Here is a 20,561-nt window from a genome sequence, read left to right on the forward strand (position 1 = left end):
ATTATTGCCTTAGATTGTAAACAGAATAGTAATGAGAAAAGAAAAAAAAAATTGGTCCACAACCAACAAAAACTCAGTGTTGCTAAGCAATACTTCCCCTGTTGCTATGTTCAATCCATGACTCATGATGGTCAGAAGAAATAAATACAAATATGTCTGTTTGATACAGAGTCCAGTGATGACATTTGGTTTGTTTTGCATGTTGTGGTTATGAGCTCCTGTAGATCACATCTCAGTGTGTGGTCACACAGGAGACAAGATGAAATAATGTACGTGGACAGAAAATTAGGAGCATGTGGTTGAATATTAGCGTTATGTCAGAGTGTGTGTGTTTGGTTTATGAGCAGCATTAATGTAAGAATTGGTGAATGTGTGTATGATTCAGTGGTTTGGTGTCTGACACGACAGGTGTGTATGTGGTCATGCAGCAGGAGCCTAAAGTGTGTGTTACAGGCACAAACTCCGATTTAGTGAGTGATAGAGAGGACTGCAGGAAGCAGGACTGTGTGTGTGTGTGTTTGTGTGAGGGTTTGTTGAAGATGATTTTTACTGCAGTCGTTAAAGCCCCATTATCGTGATGGATCATTATCTGCCTTATCAGGGGCCGAGAGACAAACACACACACACACACACACACACACACACACACACACACACACACACACACAGAAGAAGCCTTGCAATTGTGCAAAACACACACACATGCACACACTCAAGTGCACAGAGTGAAAAACAGACAGGTTATCAGCCTGGGAATGAAATAAGGGTATGAGATGTGTGTGTGTGTGTGTGTGTGTTTGCCTGCTCTGACCCCTTGACACACATTGCAGAGTCTGAACCTCTTTGCAGAGGAATGCTAATGTTTTCTAAAGAAACCATAACTCAGTAAAGAGATAGAGACAGAGAGATTAAGAGAGACAGAGGGTGCAACAAATGATAAACGAGAAGAAGTGCAGACAGAGAAAGAGTGCACATATATTATCAAACTGGAGCACATTAGGCCATCCTTGAACAGGTCAACCACTTGGTACAGACACACATCTTAGTTACCTTTCATTAACAGGTGAATCTAAGGCCAGAGGTCTTACAGTTGCATTCACCTGTATTTGACAAGTTTATGTAAAATAATCCAATACATCCACGTTGATGTTTCAATCTAAAAACCTCAACAAATAGTTACATCAGGTACTCATTACTCATTTGGGTTCCGTTTCATAATGACAACAAAATATATATTTCTTATACATTTCTAATCTCTCAATCAAAACAATAATAAAAGTAGATGACATCATGAAGTACCATGGGGTCATGGGAGTTGTATTACCACTATCTGACGTGACTCAGAGATGTGTTTACAGATGAAGTCATTTATTAAAATTGTGTCCATATTATTATTATTATTATTATGTGATTTCACTCTAATGAAACAGCACCAAGAAAGATTAAATGTTAACATATTAAAGAGGATATGACGGCAGTGACAGGCAATCAAATGAAACGGGCCATTACGTTCAATAAAATGACGCATTTCTCTGAATTTGAACATTGTGGGAAACATTTGATATAATGTAAGTACACAAGTTGGCAAAATATATAATTAGTCATTTAATGTATTTTTTTTATTAGTATGTTTGCATGATAATTGGCAGATAATCTTAAAAACTAATTAACATATTTTGGTGACATTTAGTCAATAATTAAGTCATGGGCCAGTGAAGACTTGGGATAACAAAATTAGATGACAATGTGGACATTCATTCAGAGCTTGTCCTGGAGGGCAATGCTTGACCCAAGATTAACCAGAAATAGCTCACAAAGATGCAGGAAATATGATCATAAGAGGTTTCAAAAGGCTCCAGTCTCGTCAGCAGCAGCCCTGAGTGGTGGCACAGAAACACTATGAGTAAGAGCAAAGGGATAAATTATAATAGGCCTGTATGGACTGTTATAATCCGTCTCTCACTGGCTTTCTCTAAATTTAAACCATTATGTTCTAACAGGCTTACTGTATGTAGTGTGTTTTATAAGTTGGCTGCCTGTCCTGCACCGAGCCCAAAAGTGACTGAGTCAGGGCCGAATGTGTGTGATTTCGTCCGCTGTCATAGTGCCGCTGCTGTCCAGGCAGCTCTGCTAACGAGCTGCAGTGGGAATACAGCTCAAGGACCTGAATCTAAAACTGCTCCTGAAGGACTAAATATACTGCACTCCCAGCAGCTGAAAAAAAAAAAAAAAAAACACACAGAGGAAGTGCACGTTGTGGGCGATTCCACATCACTTGGTCATTTTATTTTAGCAGGTTATTTAATCGTGCAAATTGACCATAGGAACATATTCATATTTACAGGGGCGACTTCAGGGAGCCGTTAACTGGGAGTGTGACTGTCCTGTGACTTGTTCAACAGCACTTATTAAAGCACTTATTAAAATAATCAAGGAAATGTAGGTGTGCCCTCCCCCATCCGGCCCGGCTGTTATTACTGTCTGAGTAGTTACATGTATAAGTTCATTTCCTTATAGTTCACTTTAGCACGTTTCTGCAGAGAGAGGTTGGGTTCTGCGTCTGTGGAAGTGTGGTAACTGTAGCGGGATACCTTCAGTGAGAATTTATAAAGAATATAAAAGACGTAAACCTTAAACTAGCCCTCCAGGAGTAATTATCCAGCCTGAACTTACAACACCAATAGCAGCCGATATAAACAGCACAAACATAGTGTGTGTCAGCTGTGCATAGTGTAACCTCTCAATGGGACGATCTAAAAAAACACAGGCAATTAAATCCAATTAATGCGCCTGTGATAGTTGGTCCTGAAACAAATGTCTACAGGTATAGCAAAGAAAGCCTGCAGGAACAGCTAATGTTGAAAAGAATACTAGTTGGAATATTTTTGTTTTCAGACACGTTCCTCTTTTTATTCCAATCAGTAATCACCTTTAACCAGGTGTAATGGTTGCATATTGAGTCCCAGTTATACTTTATCTCTCAAGAATAAAACACACTGTCACAGTCATTTCATGAGAGGAGGTAACAATATTTTATTCCAACTTTATGGGCACCTGTGTTTTTAACCAGGCCTCTTTAGCATTCTAGAAGTAAACATAATACAGTGAAAGCCATATGTACTTTAACGTTAACTCAACTAGGACGCAAATATCTCTGCTCTCCACCCGTTTTTACGCGTGTTATGGTCATATATGTCATAAACAATAACTACAACAGTCAGTTTCCTACAGCATCCTTTATGACATAAACTTTCAATTTAAAGTAAATGTTTAAAATGAGAACTGCACCTTTTTAGATCATGGATTAATTGGTTTGAGTCTGCATTGTCTGGTTCTAGCCGCTTCTTCTTTGTTGTTTTCTGACAGTAAAATGGGCTGTGAGCGAAACAACACACTAACCATCTAGAGCTGTAAAACACTAAACAACATTTTTCATTATAGACCCTTTCTTACTTTATTACAGTGTCACTTTTACCAGATACTCAGGTTTATACATATTGCTAGATTTGTAATTGTAGCTGGTAGTTTTTAGAACTTTGGTTTAGATAAAGACACACAAATTCATTCTGCCTGCACTACCAGGGTTTCTTCAGGTATCAGCAAATCTAATTTAGTAATTTTTAATGCCACTTTAAACAAATTTAATGCCCATGTCTAACTGGAGATACAGTTTTATATATACATGATGGTTTACTGTCGACAGGCTTTAACCAGATTCTGAATAGTTCCTCCTCCAACCACTTCTGCTGAAACTTGCATTTTCCTATTTTTCCGACATTTGCAAATATTGTCTTCGCTCTTTCGCTACAGCATGAGCACGCTCACAGCACGTTGCATTACCAGCGTGCAGGTGTTGTGACTTCATGCACCGGCCGTAAACAGTACAATTAAATGGTTCCGCTGTCAATCATCACACTATACTTCCGATCAAAATTATTAAATGTTTATATAATCAAAATAAATGTTTTTTTTTCCATCAAATGCAATTAATTTTTAAATGCCTCTGGACATCGAATTTAATGCTTTTTAATGCCATTTAAGGCCTTAATTTTCATAAAATCTATTTAATGACTTTTAATGCTTTTGAATGACCCACAGAAACCCTGACTATGTACAACAAAATGCCAGTCAAGTCTGATTTAATTCAACTGACTGATTAAATTAGAAAATAATCAGTAGATTAACTGACAATGACAATAACTCTAAATGGAATATGTTATTTATATACCTGACATTAAGTGCACCTTTATGTTCTGTGATGGTTTTAAGTCAGAATTATTTCCTTTTCAGTTCAGATATTAATTTCTCATGCCTGGCTGTGAAGCAGGAAAGGAAACATGTAGAAGGAAGTGTTTGCAGCAATAACACAGGGCAAAAAAACCCCAAATCTGGGCCTCCACAATAACACACAGTGAACTAAAAGCTCTTCAGACAGAGACCAGAAAAGAGGGAAAACTAAAAGGATGTTTGATGAATTAAAGTGTTTGGCCTTTACCTGCCACTATCAACACCTTGTCCTCTTCTTCTCACAGAAAATAACAGATAAATGAGAGAAAGAGGAAAAAACAGGGGCTACAAAATAGAGGCAAAGATTGAAGTGGGACTGAAGAAGAAAAGAGGAGAAATACAATGTTTAAGAAAAAGAAAAGTTAGTCGAGACGGAACAAAAAAAAAGGAAGAAAAACGAGATCATAAAAATAAAGAGGAAGGGGAGGAGAGAGTGATGGACAGACAGAAGGACAGAGAAAAAGAAGTGAAAGGTAGAAAAAAAGATGAATGCATGTAAAAAAGAGGCTGACTGGTAAAGCTATTAAGCCTGGACTCAATAAATCTGCATAAAACCAGCAGTTAGACTGTAATGGGCAGCAAAGGCCAATATGTGTGTGTAGCTGTGAAACTGAAGGGTCGCACATGTGTGTGAGTGCGTCGGCTTGTCTCGGCCTTTTGTATTTTGAGTGAGTGTTCGCTGTGAGTGTGTGTCTAATGGTTGTTGAGGACCTCTGTGACATATTTAGAAAGAAAACAATCATCCTTGGAGCAGGAAGCAGAGCTGACTAATGAAAGCCTAGAGAGACCCCAGGCCACAGCGCTGCAGAAATGGACAGGTTTAAATCCCAGACCGACACAACCTGAAAACCATCTCTGCTCCCCCTCGCCCTGTCTGATTTTAGGAAAGTAAAGTCAAGTTACATATCATTCCAATTAAACTTTAAGAGAACTGAAGAATTTTAGCTTTGATATCAGATTTCAACTCATCGAAACAACCTCGCTCTATGCCTTTATGTCCTTGTCGCTTCATTTCACTCAGTTACAGTATGTGGTTCTTACAGAGGCTCACATTCTCTCCATCTATGACATTACGCAGCTTCAATGTGAACTGTTCTCTGAGGCGGAAAGTTATTCTAAGAAACACACAGCCGTCACAGACAGAGGGAGACAGGAAGACTGTTGTCAGGCGCTGTCACGTCAACGATAAATGCAGAATTTTTTTTATCACTGTCAAACAACAATCTTTATCAGTGGTAATGTTTAAATTCTCAGTATCAGTACAAATGCATAAGTCAGCCCTATCAGCTGTGATGTTAAAGCCTCAGATCCACCCATTCCTGTTTCCACCCAATCTGTTCATGTACAGCCTGACAGGACACAAAAAGGGCATCACGTTGCCCAGAGACATGAAACAACAGCGATCACATCCAGAAAAATCAACTGTTTTAGTTTTCTGTTGTTTTTATAGTGATAACACTGTATTACATTGAAACCTATATCCTCCTGAGACCCAGCGATGCATGTGTCATCTGTAGGGGACAGGAGTTTCACAGCTTTACTTAAAAAAAAAACAACTGAAAAAAACAAAACAAAACGTTGCATCATGCTGTTTCTAATAAAGATAATTATTTAATGGAAAAAAGCCAAAACTTTTACTTCCCTGGGTCTCAGGAGGATATGAAAGACACTAGTGCGCTGACCGGTGGGGAATCACGGGTTCTAGATGTGGTAGATAATACACTGACCTCTGATACAGGTCATTCCTTTACTTTCTTGGTAAATTCAACTGGTATTTTCAGTTGAATAACCTCTCAGCTGGCATGTCTCTTTCTGCACATAAAATTTGACACCATGGCAACATGGCTCTACTTCCCCACTTCAGTTCTTTGATTCTATGATTCTGGGAATGGCTATTGTCAGGCCAAAATTACTAATATCTCCCAAAATATTGGTCCTATCAACTTGCCATTTTTGCGAGTCTCTTCCTTCCTTCATTCTTTCCTTCTATGTTGAAATTACTTTATGACTAAATGATGGTGTCATCTGATGTTTTTTTTTCAACTGCAGTTTTGGAGCCAGGAATTTGCATTTTGACAAGTTGAACCAGGTGTGAAACTGCAAGAGCCCAAGGGATGATGCTAAACCTAGTTTGCTAACATGGTAAAACAGTAAACTTTGCATAATAAAATCATACTAGCGTGTTAACCTGCGGGGAACAATGGGTTCTAGATCCCCTGACATAGTTCATTCCTTTACTTTCTTGGTAAATTCCACGGGTATTTTCAGTTGAATAACCTCTCAGCTGGAGTGTCTGTTTCTGCACATGAAATTTGACACCATGGCAACGTGCCCAATTGTTTATCTGTTGTTAGGTAACCCACGTAAATGATGATTCTATGATTCTGGGCATAGCAACATGATTGGCCATTGGGAGGCTATTGTATTCCAAAATTACTAATATCTCCCAAAATATTGGTTCTATCAACTTGCCGTTTTTGCTAGTCAGTTCCTTGACAAAAATACATAAGTATGCCAAACTGCAGCAGTCAGCTCTCTACGGATTTTGTGTGATGCTCAAGACTCACAGACAAAGTCTTCCCTTTTATAATCCAGATTTGCTTGAAAAAAAAAAAAAGAATTATTAATGTAAAGCCACATATTAATATAATTATGTACTTTATACAATACACGCTGTTTCCCATAAAGTTGGAATACTAAAAAAGTCTGAAAACTACATTATTACAACTTTATGGGCAACAGTGTATGTATGGCTGTAATATACTTCCTAAAAATGTAATGTTTTTTTCTAATAATGTCAAACTCTTATAGTATTTTAATATCAGGTACATTTTGTTCTTTGTTTCCGACAGATATGGTGCCATTTGTGTAAATTCAACAACTGTCAGACCCTGTCAGTCCTGTTGTAAACTAAAGAAAAGGTATTCTGTTCTTCATCCTTGAGAAACTTCTATTTAGCTATTACATTACACTATTACAGCAAGAACATTTGAAGTCTATAATTGTGCGGTATTGACTTGTAGAGTTGTAAATATATTTTTACTGAGGTTTCTCCAGTTTGACTTGGCTCAGAAACACTCACAGTCAATCACTGGGAGCTGTTTTTGTTTTAGTAGATAGAGAGTCATGAGCTGACAATTCATACTGGATTCATAAGAGGAGCGATACAATGCCCGACTCGGCCAGTAACACTTAATACATTTTTACATACGTCAAATACACACATATGTGGACATGTATAGGCTCAAACTGACCGCACAATATACACAAACACATGACCTGTGACGTTTGTCTAAGCATTTTCACATAATGGAACACACACACACATGGACGGCCAATTCTTATACCTTCACACTTCAGGCCAGGGAGGGAGACACAGGCCAGAGAAAGAGAGACTTCCTGTGTGAGTGTGTGGAAAACGATGCCAGTTCTCTTCAGTGCTCATTAGAGACGTCATTGAGCCATAAAGGTTATTATTATGACCGTGGCACAGAAAACAGCTCTTTTAGTAAAACCTCACTATTGGAATCACTGTTGCTTTTGTAGTTCAGCTGAGGTTAAAGCGAGACGTGGAAACAAACACACAGGAACATATGACTGAAAAATATCCACAGAAAATCCATCTTGTGAAAACCTGGCGTTCGCTGACAGCTCGCCACTCGGTTCGACGCTGTTTCGGTGATTAAGCAGAAACATGATGGGTGAAAATGACTTTAGCCGAGATCACTTGGTTCTGTTTGTATATTGAGGTGGTCCCAGTTGAAAAAGAACAACACAGGATCAGTTCAGATTGAATGGTCAGGTGTACATTTACAGAGAATCCACCTCACACCCATTGCTTCAGTTATAAACTCTTCTTTCTACTATCAGCTCCTACAGGCAGCATCATACAGTAGTTGTATCTGATCTAACGCAGTTGTGTGTTGTGTGATTGTTGTGTGAAATGCTTCCTCTGCTATTTTAATATCAGCTATTTTAGGGCTAATGGAAAGTGTATTACTTGTCTACATATGACACTTACATGTAAATGCATTTTCAAGTATGTGCTGAATGTACTTTTACACTTGAATTACTGAATTTTTCTTCCTGGGGACTAAATGTTCTTTACTGATTTTAATACTGCATTGAGGGACAAAATATCTAATATGTACATCTATAATTTCATAAGATGCCTTGTTTTATGCTACTGTTGCTTTGTAACATACCGATTTTCTATTAAAACTGAGAATTATGCAAAAAAAATCTCAAATCTCAATTTTTTCAAGGTTATGGATGATTTAGGATTTTAATCAGCCGTTTTCAAAATGAACATGATTGGAAATAATATTCTATCTTTACTAAAACTGCATGCCATATACGACTATAGAGACCAAACACACTTAATATATTACAACAATCAAACAGGTTGCACTTTGGATTTTTTTTTTTAGCAAGACTGGCCTTCAGAGGAATAAACTGGATTTTTAAATGTATGCATCTTTTACATTTTTTTAGATTACTTCATTAACTGAATTAATTTGATATATTATGAAGCCCTAATTTATTTAATACATTTATTTCAGATATACAGGTAGGTTATTAAACCAGGTTGCAATTTAAAGGTCCAGTGTGTATAAAAGAAGAAGAGTCTTTATTTTGTCAGTGTATTGTACATGTGGACATGCAACACACGCTGAAATTGAACCTCAGCATTTAACCCATCACTAGCTGAACATGCAGGAACACACCACACACTGCAGACTGGGAGCAGTGAGCTGCCATGTCAGGCACTTGGGGATCACATGGGGGTTTAGTGTTAAAGGAACATCAGTCCACAATTTCTGTTTTGGTCCAGAGAATTAAATTGTCATGAGCCGCTTCTCCAACCTTCACAGCTGCCCCCCAAAACTGAACATTACATTACCTGGTATTTCCAGGAAGTCTCCCAGCCAAGTGTACTAACCAGAGGAGCTGTGTTGAGGGTGCTGTGGCTGTAAAACAAAACCTTGTCAGGAGTGGGATTTGAACCCACGCCTCCATCTGGAGACCAGAAGCCTCTCTACTGAGGAAGGACATAACCCTTGAGTCTGGCGCCTTAGACCTCTCGGCCATCCTGACAATTAAACAATGATATTTTAGATGTGTAACGACATGCAAAATGAACAACTGCTAAAATTTGGTCTAGTTTTACATATTTAGTTTATTTAATTTATTTAGTTTCACACTAGGTCAAACTTGTATGCTGGAGTTGAATAAATACACATTTTTAAAATGATCAGTAATCTGTTACTGATATCTGAACATATTAGACTAAAACCAGAATATTATCCAAATAAAATTGTAATAAGAATTTTTGACCAAATCATGCAGCCATGACTATCAATGAATTTTACTTAATGTTACTCAGTTTTACAATTTATTCCAGTAAAACCTAAAATCCCCAGAGTATGTTCAACCTGTACAGGATGCAGATTGTACAGTGTTTTCACTGCTGCATAGTCAGTGTTGCTTTGCTACTTTGGGTCAACAAACCTTGTTTACAAATGTAAATGTTTCTTTGGGGTTTGACATGGTAGAGACTTCTTAAAATGATCAAAGCAAACAGAGAAGAGGGCAGGAGAAGGACGGCATGGAACAAAAGTCTCAGGCTCCGTCTTAACATAGAGGATCGCATGTAAATGTTACAAACATGAGCACAGATTCATGAGAGCTGTAACAATACACTGCATTGTTATATCATCCAATAAGACGCTCTTGATTCAGTGCACATGATGGATTAAAACAATATGCACTGTGTTCAAAAGCTGTTCACTGATGCCATGCTGTGGTTGATGTGCTGAGACAATATCTTTCATTTTCACCACAATGACTGGGTGTTTTTGTTTGTTTGGGTATTGTATTATATTGTTAAGGAAATATGTTATTTTGTTACAGCTGTTGCTAAAAACAACTTAAAATATGTCCTGAAAAACATTTTCTCACAAAAACTGGTTCAATGGCTATTTTTTTCGAGAGATGTGTTTTCAGGACTGGAAAATGCACACAAGAAGCAGAAATGTTCCTTCATGACGCCTGCTTCAATGTGACCAGCTATCCATGATGGGAACTGCCCAGTTGATAAAGTGAAAGACTAAATCATTCTCAACCACCACCCATTTCCTTTTTCATGCAATCTAAATTTCTTAGTCCGCTCCTGGTCCACTTTAACAGCACAAAGGAGAGTTACAGTATGTATATTGAAATGTTCTGATGGCAGCACATAACAGAGGCTCAGTGTCCACTACAGGAGCCCCCAGGGCAGCTTGGCCACTCATGATCGCAGTGGAATATGCAGGTTTCCATGTGTGTGTTTGTCTATCTGTCCATGTGTGTTTAACATGCTATTTTAGTATGATTCTAATGGCTTTACAGAGTGCCAGGCATTTTAACAGAGCCAGGGAGAGGCTTGTAAAACACACACACTCTCACCACAAGACAGAGAAAAGAGGCTGGCACACTGGAACATGGTGGTCTGGAGGGAGTCTGTGTGCGTGTGTGTGTGTGTGTGTGTGTGTGTGTGTGCATGTGTGTGTGTGTATTAAGAGGGTTATCCAGGGTGAGAGTGACACATGAAGGAAAACGAGAAACACGGGCTTGAATGAAAGAATGGCAGAAAGAGATCGTGTGTGTGTGTGTGTGTGTGTGTGTGTGTGTGTGTGTATGTGTGTGTGTGTGTGCGTGGGCAGAGTTAGGGTCTACAGCAGACATGAGGCGCCAAGTGGCACTGCCTGGGTATGGGTGGGTTTGGACAGGGAGAGAGCGAGGGAGAGGCAGGGAGATTTAACATGTAATGTGAAGGAAAACATCTCACTAAAAATACAGTGAAATAACAAAAACTCACAAATTTGAACACCTACACCAGTGTTTTTCAACCGTGGGGTGGCCTGAAATTTCTAGAAAAATTGATTTAAAAAAATGTAAATAAATTACTAAGAAAAATATTCTTTAATGATTCAATATATATATATATATATATATATATATATATATATTATTAGAATTAAAACACCACACATTTTCCTAATAAAAATCATGTTCAAATAAAATACAGGATATAACATCTGAGAGGGCATATCTTGATTGACCCGATCATGTGACCGCATATGTTATTACGGTTCAGAGAACAAAGAATGGAAAGATTTCTTCACCCACCTGGCCCTGCTAAGACATCTCTGAGAGAAAAATGCCTCCGTTTTGAATGTCTGGGGTCGCCAGAAATTTGTGAGCCAGAAAAGGTCGGGAACCACTGACCTACACTGATGTGCAATGAGAAGGACAGAACAATGTAAAAGTGATGGATGAAATGGATGGATGGAAGAAAAAAATGCTCATGGAAGGAACAGAGACGGTAAAAACGAATGAAAAAATTAACAAAAAGGTTAAAATAAATGAAGAAGATGCTCATTGTCAGAGCAGAATCTCCATCAGTTAATCCTTGATACATTATTTTGAATCAGCAATTCACCAAGCGCTCTTAAAGCTTCAGTATGCAGGATCATGGGCGTCATTGAGCAAAGATTCCGTAATAACGTTCCTATTATTTTTCTAACTTTTCTATTGTCTGAAAGGAAACAAGACTTCTGCACCTCCTCTTGGGTCTGTAGCCTGTGATGAGGATTTTACCAAAAGCCTTTTTCAGAGATGGGGGGTATGACACCAGCTGTAAAGACCAATCACTATCAAGAATCCACCAACTGCCACGTTTATCTTCACTTTCCTACAGTGGAATAAAACAGCATCCTGTCATCTATTATTATATAAATTCTATATTAAGGACAGAGAGGAGAGAGCTGTAGGAAAAGGTTTTTCTCCCCCTGAGTTCTGCCTATTGAAGCTTTAATACATTTAACCCAATACTGCATTTGAGGAGAACCTATCATATTACTGGTAGTCTCAACATGACACAGCTTGTGGTCAAAAAGGCTTGGTTTTGACATTGGTTGCTGTTTGTATCCCATAAGTAGCAATGCTCATCTTTATTGTCTTCTGATAATTCCTTAGAAACTATGAGTAGGCTTGGTCTTTAACCCTCAATTACCTAAACAACCATCTCCACACAAAAACATCCACTGATCTAAAATGTTGAATAACTTTTGATTCATTAATCCTCTAAATACACTGAAATTAATCAGTTGTCTGTATAGGTTCAATTGGACTAGTTTTTGTTATCCAACAGACTTCGTTAGTTGTATTTGCTGGTGGGGGAGACAGACTTATAAACCTGCAGGAGGAGCCTTTCCTGAATAGAGGTGGAGTGAGATGCCACTGGTCAAGAACTTACAATTCCATCTTGAACAGCCTCCACAAACAATTCACACCTGGACTCACCTGAGACCAATGAAGCCCCCCATGAAGGATTTGGACAATGACCCACCACTTCTCAATGCCCCTGACACTGGGTACGTTTACACGGCAACACTCCGCAAAGATTTCTCCTTTGCGTTATAAAATCATTCCGCGTTAAGACGAAGCCGCTATGATAACGATCTGTGTTAACATGAGTCCGCGAGGACGGCTGAATACGCTGTAGTGGCCATGCCAGACCAGTAGCTGGCGATGTAGAGCTGTAGTGAAACAGTGGCGGTAAAACACGTGCCTGTGCACAAACGATTTCCGGTTTAGACAGCCTTTAAATGAGGAGAAGAAGAAGACGAGGTGGACAACGCTATTTACAAACAACAATGGTGAGTGGTCGTACAAAGACGCAGGACTTCTTTGTCTGGACAGACGAGCTGAGCACAGTTAGCAGCGCATATGCTGTTCTGAAACCGGCCATTGTTGTTGTGGTTGTTCCTTCTTTTTCTGCAGCTTTATTGTGTCATAGAGGCTGGCAAACCAGCTTGGAGGCGCATTACCGCCACCAACTGGCCTGGAGTGGGTTAACTGGTGGTTCTTGGCTGCGCGCGCATGCGGTGACGTCATATTTTACCCCGGAACGCTCCGATTTGCGTTAACACAGAGCTGAAATGCGGAGCGTATTGATAACGTTCCACCCTGGACCCTGGTATCAAAAGTTTCCAGATTCAGGCACTCTAGGCACCGTTTCCATGTTAACAGAAGGCTAATCCGCGATGAAATCTTCCCGGAGTCGACTGAATCCGACGCCGTGTAAACGGCCCCTCAGTATCACCCCTCTGTGACCCTGACACCTAGGGTCATTAACATATGAAACACAACCTACACAGACCACCCCCTACACGTTTATCAATCTATTTCCCCCCACCAGAACAAAAAGAACCGATCAAGTCTCTGGGATGAGAGATGAAACGTTTTCAGAAACAACAATTAGTCCAGTTGAACTCTGAATATAAACCTTGGATGCAGTTTCTCAAACTTTTCATGGTCATCAGATTTGATCCATTTGGACGTTTAGAGACTCTGTATTGAACACAGAAACACCATCATCTTCTACAACATCGATTCACCAATAAAACTTGTATAGTTTGTCAAATGGGTGTGGTTGGAGATGCTTGTTTTATGCTCAGTTAATTATATAATTTGCTGAAAAAAAATCACATTTTCTTCAGTTTTCTGTGTTTTAATGCAAAAACCTTTGACCTTTCACTTTGAGCTTTTATCTCAGTAAATATCACAGTAAACATCTACATGATCAGTGAATTCAACAAAAGAAAAAACTGATTTTTCACTGAAAAAAATCACAGCGAATGAAAAATGATGATAAATGGTGATAAATCATGTAGATAATGTTAAATATTGAGAAAAATGTACTTGGAAGTTGCCATAAAAATAGTTCTAGGTCTTTCAGAGTTAAAGGCCTGGAAACTGAACTGACTCAGTTGCTTAGAGTATTGAAGTATGTTGTATCATTCAATACCAAATTTTAAGTCTCAGTCTTGTGCACTTTGCAAACACACACATGCTTTAATGTACTGATGTTAGCTTAATTTCCGATTACCAGTCATGGTGAACTGGTTTATTTTTTACAAGTGGTAAAACTACTATGAGTGGAAAAACATCTAGGTATTGAACTACTTTGTAGTATATAGAATATCAAAGAGGTGTAAAATAAAACTATACACATAGACTATCATGTGTTACACAATCTTCTTTTTGTTAAAATGTAAAAGTCAGATTGAAAATAGTATTGTTTTAGACCTGGTGTCAAAACCAACATATCAGTTCTAGTATTGAACATATTTTAATGATGCCCAGCTCTAGACAATAACAGAAGCCATGCTTTAACCAATTAATTTAACAAAAAAAAGATACCTCTGTTCATTGTTAGTATTAAAGTTACGCACAAGTGATATGTGGTAGATGCTCTCATGGTCAGCTTGGATGTGGTATGAGCACAGTTTGGCTCGAATGTTTTCAATATTTTTTAATTTTCTATTTTAATACAAGGGTGGAATACAATACTGCGGGCTATATGGCTGCCTAAAAGCATTCAATCTTGTTAGATAAGCCTTCATAGCAACCCACATAATCAGTTTTAATTCAGAATGTGTTTTTCTTCTGAAAATCTAGATCTCCAGCCCAGGAACCACAAGGCCATTTTTTTGTGAAAACAGACTGATGATGAAAAATATGTGCAGTAATTGTCTGTCCGTGAAAGTCACCAGGACCATTTCTCTAATATACACTGTGCTATGAATAAATGAAAACTTAATTCAGTGTATTCAGTGTTTATTTAAAGTGACACTGTACGATGCAGTAACATATCTGAAGCATTCACGCTAAACAGAGACATTTCCCAGAATGAGACATACAATAGGGCTTTCATGAAGACTGTAGGAAACTAGTTCTGCTCTACCTAACCACATACTCTGTCACATAGCTCTCTGAGTGTGTGTGTGTCTAGAGTTACCGTTTTTCAATGTATACCACATGTAGCAACCATGTATTGGCTGATATGTTTTCAATGTGAAGAAAAAGAGAAAAGGACAGAAAGATGGCGGAACTTAACACCAGAAAAACTGCAAAAAGACAAGAATATACTGTTTACATCTAGGATAGTAACAAAATAGGTTGCCATGACAACACAGCCACATCCAAGTGAGCAGGTTAGCCAAATTTCACTCAACAAGGCCTCACCTTTTCATTCACTATCCTCATTTTCCTTCCCTTTCCTCTCCTGCCTCCCCTCAGATGACAACTCTTTCGACAGTAAAATAAATATGCTCCCCTCCTTTACTCCACATATGAACTAACCCTCGTCTCGCTGCCAAAAGCTTGAAGCAGAGTTTACTCCCTGTAAAATTAAATGTCTGAAACAGCATTTGTTCTGCAGCCAGTCTCTTGTCGTCAGGTGACCCGCCGGAGTAAATCTTTTCAGTAAAGTAAGGCTCTGTCAAAAACTTGCCAGGCCAAGCTGTGTGCACCCCCACACACAAACAGCACTCAAAAAATCACACAACTTCTCACATGTCATCACGTAAACACACACACGCAGGAAAAAAAAAAAAAAAAAAAAAAAAGATTTTCATCCACACCAGGAAAACACACAGTAAGCGTTGTTACAGGAATTGATAAATGAGGAGTGGCAAAATGTCCGCACTTTGTTTCAACATTTATCAAAAATAGATCACATTAACACACACACAGATGTAACTGATGACTGACAGATGTTGTCGACTCCCTGAATTTTCCCTCCACATTCAGACGGACACACACAATCAGCCTCACCTGTTCCTGCGTCATGCTATGCAGCTGCGTATGCCAGGAGGCGGAGTCAGAGCGGTGATAGGCGGGGGGCGGGGCGAAGTCCTGCAATATGATTGGGTCTCGCTCCTGACACAGTGAGGTCAGGTGACTGATGTACAGCTTCAGTTTACTGCGATTCTGATTGAGATCCAGGAGAGGAGAGAGGATCTGAAGGAAAGCACAGACTGAGTATGAGCAGATGACATGATAGAGATGCACTTCATTTTACACAAGGTCTTCAGTACCTGGAACAACTTGTTAAATGATACACACCTGGAAATCATGTACATTCACACATGACAACACTTATCAGTTATTGTGATACGTATCAGTTACTTGGATCTAAAATCATGATTAATAATAATAATAATAATATATATAATATAATAGACAATCAGATGTGTGATTACGCTCTTTATTTATTTTTGTATTGATGATTGGAAAATACGTATGGATAATGTATTGTTCTTGTTTTAAAGTAGTTTATGTGGTCTTGTGGACTACAGTAATACAATATGCACAGTATTCAATATCCTTCTGTTTTAATGTATCTAAGGTGTGTTATGATTGTCATAACACCTGCCCAGTTGCTTAATGTATCCCAGTAACTTTAACTGTTAATAAAGAGAGCAGTCATACTATAAACATACAGTATACCACCATGCAAATTATAAACAAGAGAACCAGAGAAAAAGGAGAGAGAATGATGCAGATGGAAAATTAATCGATTTGTAATGTGAGATGGGCTAGTGATGAACATTTATATGTTCCTAAAAATGTTTTTTAGGTAGTCTGGTCATGTTAGTGCACAAGTAAGAACCATTCAGAGTAGAATCAGTGCACTTTTAGGTTTTATAGCCTGTCATTGCTGAACTAATTCTCTAATGAGAAGCGCCATCAAAATGACTGTGCATGCCACTGGACAGACTTACAACAAAGAGTAATGACACATGACAATGGGCCAGCTGGTGCACTAAACCAAATCCTGTTGGAAATATGGGAGCACACCTTTCTTGTAAGTTAAAGCTTTAAATACAGTTTTGTCTTTTATCAAAGACAGTTGTAGATTGTGCACAATTCATTACATTATTGTAGACAATATCAAATTATATGTGGCTTCAGTAATGAGGGTTTGCTCCTTTTATATTCACAGTGGTGGCCAAAATTATTACAATACCTGACAGATCTGAAAGTATCGACCTATTTTGCCTCCAAAACATAACTTTATTTCGTAATGCTCGTGAAACATGCGGATGATTGGTCTGAGCACTACAAATAACAACAGATGAAGTGAGTCCTATAGCTTGTATGTACTTTTAACCATTACACTGACTTAATGGCCAGGATAGGCCTTGTACATTCTGTAGAATCACACAGTTGAGTCCTAAGACTCATCACATCACTGTCAATTTAACCACCATCACACCTGAGAATGATCACACAAGGAATTTGGCTTCTTCTGTGGAGGAACATGATTGTGTAACATTGGCAGTAAAATAGGCTTGTTGACATAAATCTCCTCAGGATGGCTCTCTTTTATGGTTTATGGAGCACAATGATATCTTTATAGATATTTCATTTGTTTTGTAGGTATTTTAATGGCCAATAAAAAAAAAACACACCTCTTAAATATGCTAAGTGTTTTAATAATTTTGACCACCATTGTGTGTCTTTATCTATTTACCACTTTAAATGCAACGCAATCGTGGGGTCATACTTTACATCATAACACAGCTGTATCCGATGCCCTGACGCTAACCACGTCCAGTTATGGAAACAAAAACACCTCTGCTTGTACTGGGGCAAGGTCACCTGTTACATGAATAAGTTTCATGTTACTTTCAGGTGTACCTCCTCAGGTAGGACTGGTAGGCTTCCCACACAGACAAAATGTGGAACTAGACAGCTGATACCTCAGGTGGCAACTCATCATATCAAACCACATCAGATCCATAACAGATACACATAAGTGATTGGCCTGTTGAACCGTCACAGAAAATATCAGGGTTTAACTGTACATGGTATTCCACAATCAATACTATCGGTCAGATTAACCCATAAAGACCTAAACAGCTACTGGCAACCAAATTCATCTACTGATCTAAACTATTTAATACCTGTTGATCCACTAATCCTATCAATACATGTAAATAAGTAGGGTCAAATACAGTTTGTCATCTTTTCATGGTCATCAGATATGATAAATTTGGATGTTAAGAGGCTCCATAGTTACTATGGAAACACCGTCATCTTCTACAACATTGATTCACCAGTAAAACGCATGGGGTTGGATCAATGACAGTGAATGGACACACTGGGTTTATGTTTAGTTAACGAGAGATTTTGCTGAAAAAGTCACTTTTTCTTCAGTTTTCTCTGTTTTTGACATAATAACCCTTAACTTCAATCTGAACTTTTATGAACATCTCCATGATCAGTAAATTAAATATAGGAAATTACCTGATTTACACTGAAAGATATGCAAAATATAGCGGACAGTAGTATAATAAATGGTGATAAATCATTTAAGAAAGGTTAAATATAGACAAAAATTCATTTGGGAATGGCAACAAAAGTAGCTCTGGGTCTTTATGGGTTAAGTGGCAATAGATGCAGAAGGGTTTTGGACATATGTTTTGGGTTAAAAGAAATGCATTTTCTGCCTACACCTTAAATCAGCAAATGTAAACTTTACTTTTCATACTATATACTTGAAAATGGTGCCACCCTGCATGTAACACATACAAGAGACCAATGAAAACTGAACACAAGAAATGTCAGTCGATTCAGAAATCGAGAGATGAAGACAATAAGCCGGCATACTCTGGAGTGAAGACAGAGGTAAGACACTGATTTCAGGATGTTAACAGAGAACAGCGGCCTTGTGCGTCTGGAGGTGTGTCAGTATGTGCTGGGAAATGTGGGTTAGATGAGCACAGCAGACATGCACACATTTCATGGGGTACAAGACAGGACCCCCCAAGACACATACACACACACACACACACGCACTTACAGATAAGACATGCACTCCTTGGGGAAAAGCAGGATTTAAGGGCATAGGAAGCATGTTAAGAAGGCTGTTAGTGTGTGTTGGTAAGGTATATTTAATCCCAGCAGGGTCTGTCCACAGTCTGTGCTCTTTGCTCATTGTCACTCAACACAAGCGCGCACACATGCACAGAAATACACACACTGTCAAAAGTGTCTACAGTTGCATCCTCTTCATTCAGCTCAGTGGCATTATTCTCCCTTTCTCTCTGTCTACACCTCCGATCTTTAACCTGCCTCTCACTTCATTATTTAGATCCAAAAATGGCAAATATCCACATCATTTTGTCTCAGGTTGCAACTTGACTATTATCTTTACTTATTTTAATTTGGACAAAATGCAGACACATCTAGCTACATACTTTGACTGAGCAGTGTGGAGACTGTCAATCAGTACAACTCATATCAGTTTCAGTGTAAAATGTTGCTAATGTTTTGGCAGCTGTTACATCTGCAACTGCACTATGTTACACAGGTGAAACTCACCAAGCATGGCTTACAATGAGAGCATAATGAATTTTTTTTTTCCACTTTGGCCAGTTTCTAAATAGTGGCATAAAATAATAAAATACTGGAATTTATATATATATATATATAAAAATAAATAAATAAATAAATAAATAAATAAATAAATAAATAAATATATATATATATATATATATATATATATATATATATATATATATATATATATATATATTTTTTTTTTTTTTTTTTTTTTTTTTTTAATGACAAAAAATTATTTTTAATAGTGGAACAAGTTTTGTTGGGGGTGATGATGGAACTCTTTGTGGGAGCAAATGATCTGACCCTCTTCTATGTTGAAATGACTAAATAATGGTGTCATCTGAGGTTTTTTTCAACTGCAGTTTTGGAGCCAGGAATTTGCATTTTGACAAGTTGAACCAGGTGTGAAACTGCAAGAGCCCAAGGGATGATGCTAAACCTAGTTTGCTAACATGATAGAACACCAAACTTTGCATAATTAAATCATACTAGCGTGTTGACTCGTGGGGAAGCACAGGTTCTAAATTCTCTGATACAGTTCATTCCTTTACTTTCTTGGTAAATTCCACTGGCATTTTCAGTTGAATAACTTCTCAGCTGGCATGTCTGTTTCTGCAGATGAAATATGACACCATGGCAACATGGCCCTATTGTTTATCTGCTGATGATTCTGGGCATAGCAACGTGATTAGCCATTGGGAGTCCATTGTATTCCAAAATTACTAATATCTCCCAAAATATTGGTCCTATCAACTTGCCGTTCTCGTTAGTCTTTTCCTTGACCAAAAATACAAAAGCATGCCAACCTGCAGCAGTCAGCTCTTTCTAGATTTTGTGTGATCCCCGAGACACACAGACAGAGTCCACTTCCCTTTTATAATATAGGATTATGCTCTTGATAGAGCAATTTATTAGCCATACATACGGTCAAGCTGTCTAGAAAAAATATCTTTACTTCAATAAACAGAAGCTCTAAAAATCTGCATCTGCCCGTCAACCAAAACCCGACACATATCAAAACCTTCTAGTCATCT

The 20,561-nt window shown here is 38.2% G+C and overlaps 1 protein-coding gene and 1 non-coding gene across 17 annotated transcripts in view; both read right to left on the bottom strand.

Moving 5' to 3' along the window:
- The window catches only part of LOC115429445 (ELKS/Rab6-interacting/CAST family member 1-like), a 153,496-nt gene that overhangs the window by 6,231 nt on the left and 126,704 nt on the right, over positions 1 to 20,561 (bottom strand). For 13 of the 16 annotated variants that reach the window (XM_030148867.1, XM_030148866.1, XM_030148878.1 and 10 more), the window contains one exon: positions 15,952 to 16,137. In XM_030148867.1, coding sequence (XP_030004727.1) covers positions 15,952 to 16,137 — 186 coding nt within the window. Of the gene's footprint in view, positions 1 to 15,951; positions 16,138 to 20,561 lie in introns of those variants that run through there. The other 3 variants (XR_003936786.1, XR_003936785.1, XR_003936784.1) reach the window with 1 other exon arrangement.
- Positions 9,274 to 9,384, bottom strand: trnal-caa (transfer RNA leucine (anticodon CAA)). The gene is made up of 2 exons: positions 9,347 to 9,384; positions 9,274 to 9,319 (listed from the first exon to the last, which is right to left on the bottom strand). It is a non-coding gene; the product is annotated as a tRNA-Leu (tRNA).

This window comes from Sphaeramia orbicularis, chromosome 12, assembly GCF_902148855.1.
Source record: "Sphaeramia orbicularis chromosome 12, fSphaOr1.1, whole genome shotgun sequence".
Classification (NCBI taxonomy): Eukaryota; Metazoa; Chordata; class Actinopteri; order Kurtiformes; family Apogonidae; genus Sphaeramia; species Sphaeramia orbicularis.